The sequence below is a fragment of the Takifugu flavidus genome, chromosome 1, assembly GCF_003711565.1.
Source record: "Takifugu flavidus isolate HTHZ2018 chromosome 1, ASM371156v2, whole genome shotgun sequence".
Taxonomy (NCBI): Eukaryota; Metazoa; Chordata; class Actinopteri; order Tetraodontiformes; family Tetraodontidae; genus Takifugu; species Takifugu flavidus.
In genome coordinates, this window is record NC_079520.1 from 4,394,657 (window position 1) to 4,405,568 (window position 10,912).

At 43.0% G+C, this 10,912-nt stretch overlaps 1 protein-coding gene across 5 annotated transcripts; it reads left to right on the forward strand.

Moving 5' to 3' along the window:
* Positions 1-268: 268 nt before the first annotated feature.
* Positions 269-10,788, forward strand: LOC130535719 (high-affinity choline transporter 1-like). 5 transcript variants are annotated; one of them, XM_057050940.1, is made up of 10 exons: positions 305-404; positions 2,922-2,974; positions 7,280-7,471; positions 7,817-7,930; positions 8,847-9,002; positions 9,085-9,233; positions 9,333-9,476; positions 9,592-9,745; positions 9,901-10,118; positions 10,226-10,788. In XM_057050940.1, exons 3-10 carry the CDS (start codon positions 7,288-7,290, stop codon positions 10,676-10,678), a joined length of 1,572 nt encoding a protein of 523 aa, XP_056906920.1. In that variant the 5' UTR covers positions 305-404; positions 2,922-2,974; positions 7,280-7,287; the 3' UTR covers positions 10,679-10,788. The 5 variants fall into 5 exon arrangements, with proteins under 5 accessions (XP_056906910.1, XP_056906920.1, XP_056906948.1 ...); XM_057050968.1 differs by having other exon boundaries at positions 308-404; positions 2,922-3,031; XM_057050959.1 differs by having other exon boundaries at positions 337-404; positions 2,925-2,974.
* Positions 10,789-10,912: the final 124 nt, after the last annotated feature.

A 10,912-nucleotide genomic window follows, 5' to 3' on the forward strand; every position in this document is an offset into this window, starting at 1 on the left:
TTAATTAATTTCTGTTCTGTTCTCCCAGAGTAAAATTTTCCTGTGTTTACTGTGTCCCACTGCTTTACATGACACTGCTTCAAACTCATATGCGTATTTTCTATAGCTGAGTACCAAGGTACTGAATGGCTACAAGCTCAAATTTGAATAGTGTTGAAAATGGTTTACTGTCCTAATGTTTGCCCTCTCTGGTTTTTAATCTTAGATGAAGATCATGATTTGCACATCTGACATCGTAACTGTGGGATGGGTCTGTCTTTGACTTGCATAACTGGTCTGCCGCAGAAAAAAATTCTGGGTTGAGGCTTTTAAGCAAATCTTTCTTGCACACTCTCACAAAAGGTTTCCTATGGTGTTTATTTTAGAAGACACAGGAGACCCGCTGGTGCCCTTAACAAGGACTGGTAAGTAACCATGACTTTGGCCAGTTATTTTACTGGTTGCTTGTCTATATTTTGCAAGCATCTTTGATAACTATTTTCTTTCATTAAGAGATCTACTGTTGACTAGAGTGTATTTACTAAAATGGTCCATTGTTCTCAGCACTGTCCAAAGGTAGTTAATTTTAGAGTAAGAAGTCTAACTTGTGAGTTTTAGCAAGCTAATAATCTGTAGTCAAGCTATTTATTTCATGTGTCCTTGTTTTCAGTTCCATTTTTCATTGACTTTGTATTTTTACATCCCACAGTCTCTAATAGCAACACCGTTCTTGCCGGCTACAATTCCTACATTTTCGCCTCTCAGTCAAATTTACTTTCAATTTTTGCTATTGTTTTTGGGTTAGGCATTCAGAGGGCAGGGGTCGTTTACAATGGATGTGTCTTTTGCATTTTCTGCACTTTTCTGTCATTGGTTCCTGGTCTGCGTGCACAGGCCAACCTTCTGCACACCACATCCCCTCATGTGAGCACACATTCTCAGTCTCGACCTAGTCCTTTAATTTGACAATATGAGGAAATTACAGGTTCAGCTAAAAAGGTCACACTTATGTTGTTGTAGTCTGTAGAAGTTCGCATTCACAGGTGATCAAGGTAGCTCGTCAGCTGTAAAAAGAGCACATGAGCCTCATTCAGAATCACTCAGTTCTTTGAGGCAGAAGATCCAGTCCTTCAAGCAGCCTGAGAAAGGGTTTATGACCAGTCACCTGTGTGAAGTGGTTTCCCATCAGTCTTGGAACATCTCATGACCCATTTGTGGCCCAAAACCATCTTTTTTCATTTCTGCTCTTCAGATGGTGAGAGTGAACCTGATGTACAGCCCGCTGAATGCCAGTCCACACGATGACGCATCGGCTGACACTTTTGCTTTAGATGTTTTCAGATTGCCTTGTCTTAGCTTATCATGTGGCATCCCATAGTTACTGTGCTTAGATAATGCATACAGAAACCTCTCTCACTTGAGCATACACCTGTTGATCAGCGTCACATAGCTTCAGGCTTCTCAGGACATCTCCCATGCAGTAATCAACATGGTTACCTGATTGTCTTCTGGCCTTACAGCCTGATTACTCACCTGCCCGAATCTCTGGACCTCCCAGATGCTTTTGGATCATTGATTTTATGTTACAGTCTAGGTTTTAACAGCAGGCAAGGACGCAGTGATGAGTCTAAAACCACGTTTTATTTAGCAAACACAAAAACGGCAGTCCTCCTGGACTGCAGGGAAGCAACACTCCGAACTTCTGGTGCGCGCAGAGAGCTCCAGCGCGGAGCCAACACAGGAGTCGGGTTAAGCTCGTTTCAGAAGTCCAGCCGGACGGCATGAAGCCCTCCAACGGGCAGGGGAACGCACCAAAGACAAAAGACCAAAAACACCAAAATACTCCGACACTGGTAGGCAGGAGTCCAGTCTTTAGATAGTCGGCTGATCGCTGATAGCCTGCAGGTGCGTCAACCTGTGACAGGAGCATGGCTCTACCACGAACCCCTGCAGGAAAAAAACAATCCAGAACCCTGGATCCTAACATTTTAGACCTTTTAATTATATGGTCATGAGATTAATAAAAGGCTATTTTCATAAAGTCCTAAGCAACACCAATCAAAACTAATCTGGAATTTAAACGCACTGCCCCTTTCTCTGTCTGTGTGTGTTTGTCATTGTCTTTCATTAAAATGTGCAGGGCATCAATTATTAATTGCAAATACATCTTTTATCTTAAGAAATGTTTCAATAACTGTACATTTTTCTACGCCACAAATGAGTGGTTGCAAGCGTAACAGAAACCAGCAGGTATGTAGCAGAGCCACTACGCCCCAGTTCTGCTCGTAAAGACACATAATGTGTGGCTCAGGGCCAGCCAGGTGTGCCGGCCCCAGGATCAAACCGCAACTTGAAATGCAGAGGGGAGCAGAAAGGTGGCTGATAGATTTCATTATTTTTGTTGTTGGGTTTGTTGTTGTTTGCCAAAAAAACACTAATGCAAGGATACGAATATGAGTAATTATCATCATTAATATTAATAATAATAATCTTTTGAAGGAAACATAGTTTACAGTGATAGTTAAATAATTTAACCTTGACCTGTACACTTCTAAGCCCCGGAAGTGTGCAAGCAAACTCACTGCCGATCCCTCTCACCCTGGACACAAACTCTTTGAGTCCCTCCCCTCAAGGAACACCACAAGAACAGTTCCTCCTCCTCTGCCATCCCCCCCCCCCCCCCCCCCCAGACTCTTACATCTGTTTAAAGTAACCCATCTTATTTTCTCATAGCTTACACTGCACATTGTGAATCATAAGATATATTTATATCAGCAGGCCACCACAGTCTGTTCTTAACTGTAATATCAAGCACTGCGCACCTTTACAACAGCTCCATCATTAGCATCTTCTTGTACATATATTTGTATTATTTCTCTTGTTTATTGTATACATTTTCATATTTTAGATATATTGTTACAGCCCCTCCCTTTATTCCGCAGCAGGACTCGTTTCACTAATCTGCTGGCACCTGGTTCAGGCTACACAGGAAGCTGTAAGTACCAGCTGATCTCAGCGTTCGCTCTTTCTCTCCAGGATCGAGCCTGTCCAGGTTAAAAACTTAGACAACATTTCTATTATTAATGTTGGTTTTTGAACGGCTATACACCACTTACACCCATATATTGTTCACTCTTCCAAGCACTCTATACACCCCTGTGCTTTGTAACTAACAAACCACAGACTCATGCATTCTCATTGGCGTTCTGTTTGGTTTCCCCTCTTTATCACATTCATGGAGGTGGTTTGTGACAAGTGTGGGGTTGTCCAGGATTCTTGGAAAAACACATCGGTTGGTGTGTTGCTCACACCTACGTCAGAGCTAAGTCACTGATTTTTCTTTTCTGGGTGTGTTGCCATTTTGTCATAGCTTCAGCTCAGCTAGTTTGTTTTCCAGCTTTTTTTTTCTGGGGGAGAGGGGGGGGTGACTACTCTACTGTCATAAGAGATGGGTTGGTCTCATTGCTGTGAAGTTTGCCAGTTCACATTAAAGTGTTAAGACACTTTCATTCACTTTCATTCTTTCATTCAATTGGTTGGTGCATTATCCTGGGAATGGATTTAGTTCCAATATCTGTACCATGGCACCAAGTTTGTCCCACATGTTGATTTGTTCAGGGTGCTGTTAGTTGGGGTATATCCACAGTTGTCTGTTAAATAAATGAATTCACTGAAAAGAGTACTGGTCAAGTTTAGAAAAAAATGTTTTAAACCGCAACAGTGTCAGTTAATTTCTTTTCTAATTCAAATTAATTTGCTGCCTCATCCAGAGAAAATATGTGTTTGTTTCCAGTTAAAAGCCCTCTTTAACAATACAGCAACACGAAAGGAAAGAAAACTCCTCTTCTGCTATTTTTCACTGGCTGAGACAAAGGATGGAATGAAAAATGAAATAAAAGAGTGGGAATTAGACCATGTGAGGCTGGAGGATGTAGCATCTCTGATGAAGCTATTACCTTTACCAAGGGGTCCCTGCGACACAAATACTGTAATTATATTTACTGAGCTTTAGCCTGTAACTGCAGTAGCCTGAGCAACTGGCTAACTTTAGCATCGCCGGCATTCTTGTGGCCTTTTCAAACATTTACTTTATATTTATCCGACACTAAATCAGCAGAACTCCAGCACTCCCTTACATGACAGCACCACAACAGCTAAACTTCAATGTTTTAAATGAATCATTTCGAGGAGAAGTAAACACATTTTTACAATCAATACAATCTAATGTTGGTCTCTAAATATTGCCATAGCAACTTGCTAATACACATCAGGGCCCTGGTGCCAGGAGATTCACTCATTAGCCAGGACTCCGTACTTCACTACACCACATTCTAGATTAAACATGCCAGCGTTCTGTGCGGCTAGGTGGGCTCTGGATCGAAGGCGGGTCAATTTGCCGTATTTGCTGCATGATCGATGCAGCAGTAACACAAGGCGACATGCTTGCTGGGTAACTGCAGCTGTAGGTCAACGTAATGGCGACCAGACAGGCCTAAAACACAGATGTTAACCTAGCGCAGTCAACAACAACAATCATCCTCTCCTGCTTGTCCTACTGTAACTATGTAGGTTTATGTCTGTTTATGGGGCAGTTTGCTGATTGAAGGGCCATGACCCTGACCCTAAACCGTCAGTCGCTGCTCATCGTGATTAGATCTGCTCGTTGTCTGTCGTTGTCTGCACTCAGAGGAACCGTCCAGCTCTCCTCATATATGTAAAATGCTTCCATTCAGATGACCCAAATGCACGCGAGGACTCCTAAACAATTATAAACTCATCCAGCTCCGTGTTACTACTCTGGATTATTATGCTTATTGCTAAAGGTAAATACAAAATAAAATCAAATTAAAAAACATTACCATAAAAGAGATCTGAAATATAAATAAACAACTATGCTGTAATGCTTTAAGATGTTTAGATATAGAGGTAGTGATTGAAGCATTGATTCGAAGTTATAATCAACACTGGACGACCGACGAATGGCTGATGTAGATTACTCAGAATTTATATATAGACTGCAGGTTGAGTATGAATATGTCCAATTTACACACCACAGATGAGGCCATGCCCCCCCCAGTGTGGGCCCTCTCAGCTGTACACTGCCCGAGGCCCCCGCCTGCCGTGGAGGCGGCTCCCAGTTGAGCGTCAGCCCGTCACATGCCTTCACTCCGCCTCCAAAGCCGCCTTCTTCATCCTCACTCTCATCCTCACGTCTACGCCTGAGTGTCCTATGCCACCACCTATTGCTCCTTCTTCAAACTGCCACTCTCCTACCACGACTGTATTTCCTCCTGCCCACACTTGCACTCGCCAATCCCGCGTCATACCGCGTCGGCTCTCGGTCTACGCACAGGAGCACAGCCTTGAGAACCCTAACCCAAGCAGATATCACACATTATTGTTTTGTCCTCCTTCCCACAAACACGCTCGCATACAGTTTTCCCAGTCCACTTTACCCCAGTTATTCCTTCTCGCATTATCTACGAAACTACTCTACTTTTATTAAAATAGCTATAACATAAAATGCAATTCGCTATATTTCACAACAAGAGCTGGTCCACCGTTCCACGCCAAGGACGAAAACCACATTGCTCCTCTTGAATCCGAGGTTCAACTATCCGGCGGACCCTCCTCTCCAGTACCCCTGAATAGACCTTACCAGGGAGGCTGTGGAGTGTGATCCCCCTATAGTTGGAACACACCCTCCGGTCCCCCTTCTTAAAAACAGGGATTATCATCCCGGTCTGCCAATCCAGCGGCACTACCCCCGATGTCCACGCAATGTTGCAGAGTCAAGTCAACCACGACAGACCTACAACATCCAGAGCCTTAAAGAACTCCGGGGGGATCTCATCCACCCCCGGGGCCTTGCCACCGAGGAGGTTTTTGACTCGACAACTTCAGCCCCAGAGATACGAGAGCCCGTCCCCAGGTCCCCAGGCCCTGCTTCCTCACTGGGAGGCATGTTGGTGGGATTAAGGAGGTCTTCCAAGTATTCCTTCCACCGATCCACAACATCCCGAGTTGAGGTCAGCAGCACACCATCGCCACTATACACAGTGTTGACAGTGCACTGCTTCCCCTTCCTCAGACGCCGGATGTTGGTCCAGAACCTTTTCGAAGCCGTCCGGAAGTCGTTCTCCATGACCTCACCGAACTCTTCCCATGCCCGGGTCTTTGCCTCGGCAACAGCCATAGCTGCACTCCGCTTGGCCTGCCGGTACCTATCTGCTGCCTCAGGAGTCCCACAGGCCAGTAAGGCCCAATACGACTCCTTCTTCAGCCTGACGGCATCCCTCACTGCTGGTGTCCACCAGTGGGTTCAGGCATTGCCACCACGACATGCACCAACCACCTTGCGGCCACAGCACCGGTCAGCTGCCTCAATAATGGAGGCACGGAACATGATGTCAAAGGGACATGGTCAAAGCTCTCTCAGAGGTGTGAGTTGAAGCTCCTTCTGACAGGAGACTCTGCACACACTTTCCACACTCTCCTGCGGCAAATTCTGATCCACTCCCTTTTAAATTCTTCCTCTGGTACCAAGGTTACTGAGCTGCAGAATGTGGTTTGCCAGTGAATGTTTGCTAAATGTTTTACATTCCTGACAGAACTCCTTTTTTATTGGGGGGAGGGGGGGTGGTGTAACAGCTCCTCCCTTCCTTTTGCACTCTGGAGGTGTCTGCAGTAGGACTTGGTTCCCTATTCAGCTGGCGGCTGGTTCAGGCTACACAGGAATCCAACCCATCTTGTCTATCCTTGTTAGATTGACGGAGCCTGCTTGTATATGTATGTATGTGTGTGTATGTGTTTATTTATACACACGTGTATGGATACATATTTCTATATTCACATGTGTACATATTTGTATATATTTAATTATTGCTTTAAATGCATTTTTTATTCTATTTGCATTTGTTGTATTTTATCCCTGTTTATTCTAATTCTGATTTATAATCCATATGTTTGTCTTTTGCACCAATTAAGTCCATTTTCTTGTGTGCACCAAAGTAATTGGTGATAAATTCTGATTCTAAAAACTTCTATGATCAAACTCTTCAGCTAAAAAAACAATTAAATGTACACTCATATATTGACAGCTGTTTTTGGAAAGGTTACTGTGACAGTTGTTGAACCCTACACTAGAGCGTACATGAATAATATGATGGTGTGATCATATCATCGGTTGAACTTAATTAAACTGCCACAATTTTGAACGTCACCATCCATCACTGGCTTCATTTCTACACGGTCACAATGTTCAGTCTTAGATTGCTCACTCATCCCATCTGTCTTCCAGCAGTCAACATGGCTCTGAATGTCCCAGGTCTTATTATGGTGATTGTCTTCTACATCCTGATTTTGGGAATTGGACTGTTTGCGGCCTGGAAGTCCAAGAAAGCTGAGAAGAAGGGCAATGGAGACAGACGGGAAGCTTTGCTTTTGGGAAACAGGAATATAGACTGGCTTGTTGGCATTTTCACCATGACTGGTAAACTTCTATGATGATTTTAAGTAGAATAAAGCCTAAATAAAATACAAAGGTTCCAATATACTGCCCATAATGTAACCTTTTGGGTCTATTACTGACTCTTTAGAAATTAGGATATCAATAACTGCACCATCAGATCAAAAATCTATTGGCTAAAAATTCAATAGCCTGCATGACTGTGAGGAGGATACATGCATGAAGTGTCATTCTCCTGCAGAAGATTGCCATTTGATGACCTGTAGATTGGTTTAGATTGTCTGCAATTTTGTTTCAAAAAGATCTAAATACAGTATGGGGTTTTCCAGCGTGTTGCATACATAATGCTTGTCTGTCATTCTTTTGCAGCTACCTGGGTTGGAGGTGGATTTATCATGGGTGTGGCCGAGATTGTTTACAATCCTAAATTGGGTTTAATATGGGCTCTTATGCCTGTTCAGTACTCGCTGTCATTTGTAATTGGTAAGTCTTACAAAAGAGGGAATGGTGCATTTATATCACAGGGATAGAAAATAACTGTCTTTAGTCCACTATTTACACAGTGGCTAAATGCAGAGATGGGTTATTTTACTTGTTAAACTCCATCTTTCCATCCATCTTCTTATGCAGTGGTTCTCAAACTGGGGGGAGCACCTCCTAGAAGGGTGCTGGTGTTTATACAGGGAGTAATATTTATATTGCCACAGTTTTTTAAGTGTATTGTTTAAATAGACAATGTGTCTTAATTTAAAGCAGAATCTTTTTTTTTTTAAAAGTGTCACGTTTCAACTGTAAAAGTGACTATGTCCCTTGTTTTCAGTTTGGTTAAAGATGTTTGATGTACTATGAAAACAATAATAGCTGTATGTGGTATTATTGCATAGTAGTGAGCTCTCTATACATATTGTGAAATGATTTTAATCCACAAAAGGTAGTCAAAGCTGCAAAAAGAGGTGTGGGAACCACTATTTTTAATGCTGTTCTAAGTCTCTTTGGGAGAAATGGTAGATGTTAATGTTCATGGTAAAGCGAGAGGACAGACTGAGATGGTTTGAACTTATTCAGAGGCCAGAGGGACAATTAATCTATTAGAAGAATGCTGAGGATTGAAGTGCCGGGCAGAAGAACCAGCAGACTGAAAAATAGATATATAAATGTTGTTAGAGAGGATTGGATATTAGTTGATCCAGAAGATGGAGGATTCACAGAGGTGACCCATGAATTGAAAAAGAGTGAGGAATTTTCCTACCAAACCTGAGAACAGGGATTTGCAGTCTGATTCAGCTGTGCTGACCAACGTGACACATAAACTTGTTTGTAACTTCTGTAACACTTGAAATGGCTTCATTCTACTCACTGTGAATTAATGGGAGCCTAAATTCAGGAATATCTGCAACAGGTGGTCTCTTCATGGCCAAGCCGATGAGGGAAAGGAAGTATATCACCATGATGGACCCATTCCAGTCAAGGTATGGCAACGTGCTGAGTGCTTTTCTGGTGCTTCCAGCTCTGATGTCAGATATACTGTGGGTGGCCTGCACCCTGTTTAGCTTGGGTAAGTCCAGTTTCAAACACTCTGGGTGGTAAATGCAGTAAAATCATTTCCATACGTCTGCATTTGCATGTTCAACCGACAGGGGCAACGCTGAGTGTGATACTGGATTTGCCCTTCGGCTATTCTGTTTGGATCTCCGCTGTTGTTGCCATTATCTACACACTAATGGGAGGCCTTTATTCGGTGGCCTACACTGATGTCATCCAGCTCGCTTTAGTTTTTTTCAGTTTGGTGAGTTACCGTGTGTTGTTTGTTTCAGGATGTACAATATCTATATAAAAATATCTGCCTTACAAGCTTCATTTTGATGGCCTCTGGATTTGTTGGCAGTGGTTGTGTGTCCCTTACCTGATGACCAGCAAAATATCTGTAAGCATCACTGAGACCGCTTTCAAAAAGGGGTTTCAAGAACCGTGGCTCGGTACTTTGAATAAAGGGAACATCTGGAACTGGATTGATGAGTTCCTAATGATTGTGAGCTGAACATTCATTATTAACCACATGCTAAATGCTACATGATGTAAAGACAGATGCCTTTTTCATCTTTTATTTGTCCTTATCGTTTGTCTCCCTGTCTCTGTTTGTCCAGGGTCTTGGTAGTCTTGCATTTCAGTGTTTCCACCAGAGAATTCTGTCTTCTTCCTCTCCTAGAAAGGCTCAGATTTGCTGCTTTGGCGCTGCAGCTCTGGTATCTATTCTGGGAATTCCTTCCGTCTTGATTGGGGCTGTCGCTGCTTCCACAGGTCAGTAAGCCAGATATGTGTGAGGACGTTTGGTAATCAGTTGTGGAAAAAAACATTGATATTTACAATTAAAGATCAGCAGTTTCACCTTTTCAGCTACAAAAACACAGAGAAAAGGAGAGAAAATTTACAATGTTTGAGTTTCCGCTGCACAGATTGGAACCAAACGCTGTATGGATCTCCATCTCCGTATGAGAGGGGGGAACAATCCTTCATCATGCCTCTGGCCCTGCAGAACCTCGCTCCATCTTACATCTCAGTCGTTGGAATCGGAGCTATCGCTGCTGCTGTGATGTCATCGGCAGACTCCGGCATGCTGTCTGCAACGTCTATTTTCTCTTCAAACATCTACAAGAACATAGTGCGTAAACAGGTAAGACAACAGCTCCTAGATGATGATCGCGGTAGCAAAGAGGCACAGTGTGGAGAAACAAACCAATTAAAAGGATTTTTTTTAAAAATTGATATATTTGGTTTTAGGCATCGAACAAAGAAATGCAGTGGGTGATCCGCATCACTGTGGTGGTGGTGGGTGTGGCTGGAACAGCCTTGACCTCCACCAGTAACAGCCTGCTGACTCTCTGGATTCTTGCACTTGACCTGTCCTATACGCTCATATTCCCTCATTTAATCTCTGTGCTCTTCTTTCAAATGACAAACGGATATGGCGGCTTTGCTGGCTCCATTATTGGCCTGACTTTTAGAATTTTGCTGGGCGAGAACAGCATAGGCCTTCCTGTTCTGCTTCGTCTCCCCGGCTGCACGCTGGTCGATGGCGTCTACACCCAGTCGTCGCCTGTCAGGACAGTGTCCATGCTCTTTAGTTTCACAACCATCTTGGTCATTTCCCGTCTGGCTGAGTTCATGTTCAACCACAGGTTGCTGCCACGACGATGGGATGTTTTCAAAGTAAAACATGAGGTAACTCTGTAACCACAATCTCAGCAGAGGAAGAACATGTTTCTGTCAGAATGGACCTGATGTTGTCTTACAAATAAAATAAAATGTAAAAAAAATAAACAAATAAAATGTGAATTAAAGTACACTGTACTTTTTTTTAATAAAATGTAGCCTTTCTTTTTTTCTTGGTAATCTTAAGTGATCAGCAGACCTTTGACAACTCTTCACCTACCACCTGTCCTTTGCTGTAAATTACAAAAAAAGACA

Bases quoted from the DNA above. Each gene is read 5' to 3' on its own strand.
- LOC130535719 (XM_057050930.1), top strand. From the start codon at position 350: ATGGTGTTTATTTTAGAAGACACAGGAGACCCGCTGGTGCCCTTAACA. The intron at 9,003-9,084 runs GTAAGTCCAGTT...TTCAACCGACAG, and splicing joins CTGCACCCTGTTTAGCTTGG to GGGCAACGCTGAGTGTGATA. The intron at 9,234-9,332 runs GTGAGTTACCGT...ATTTGTTGGCAG, and splicing joins CTTTAGTTTTTTTCAGTTTG to TGGTTGTGTGTCCCTTACCT.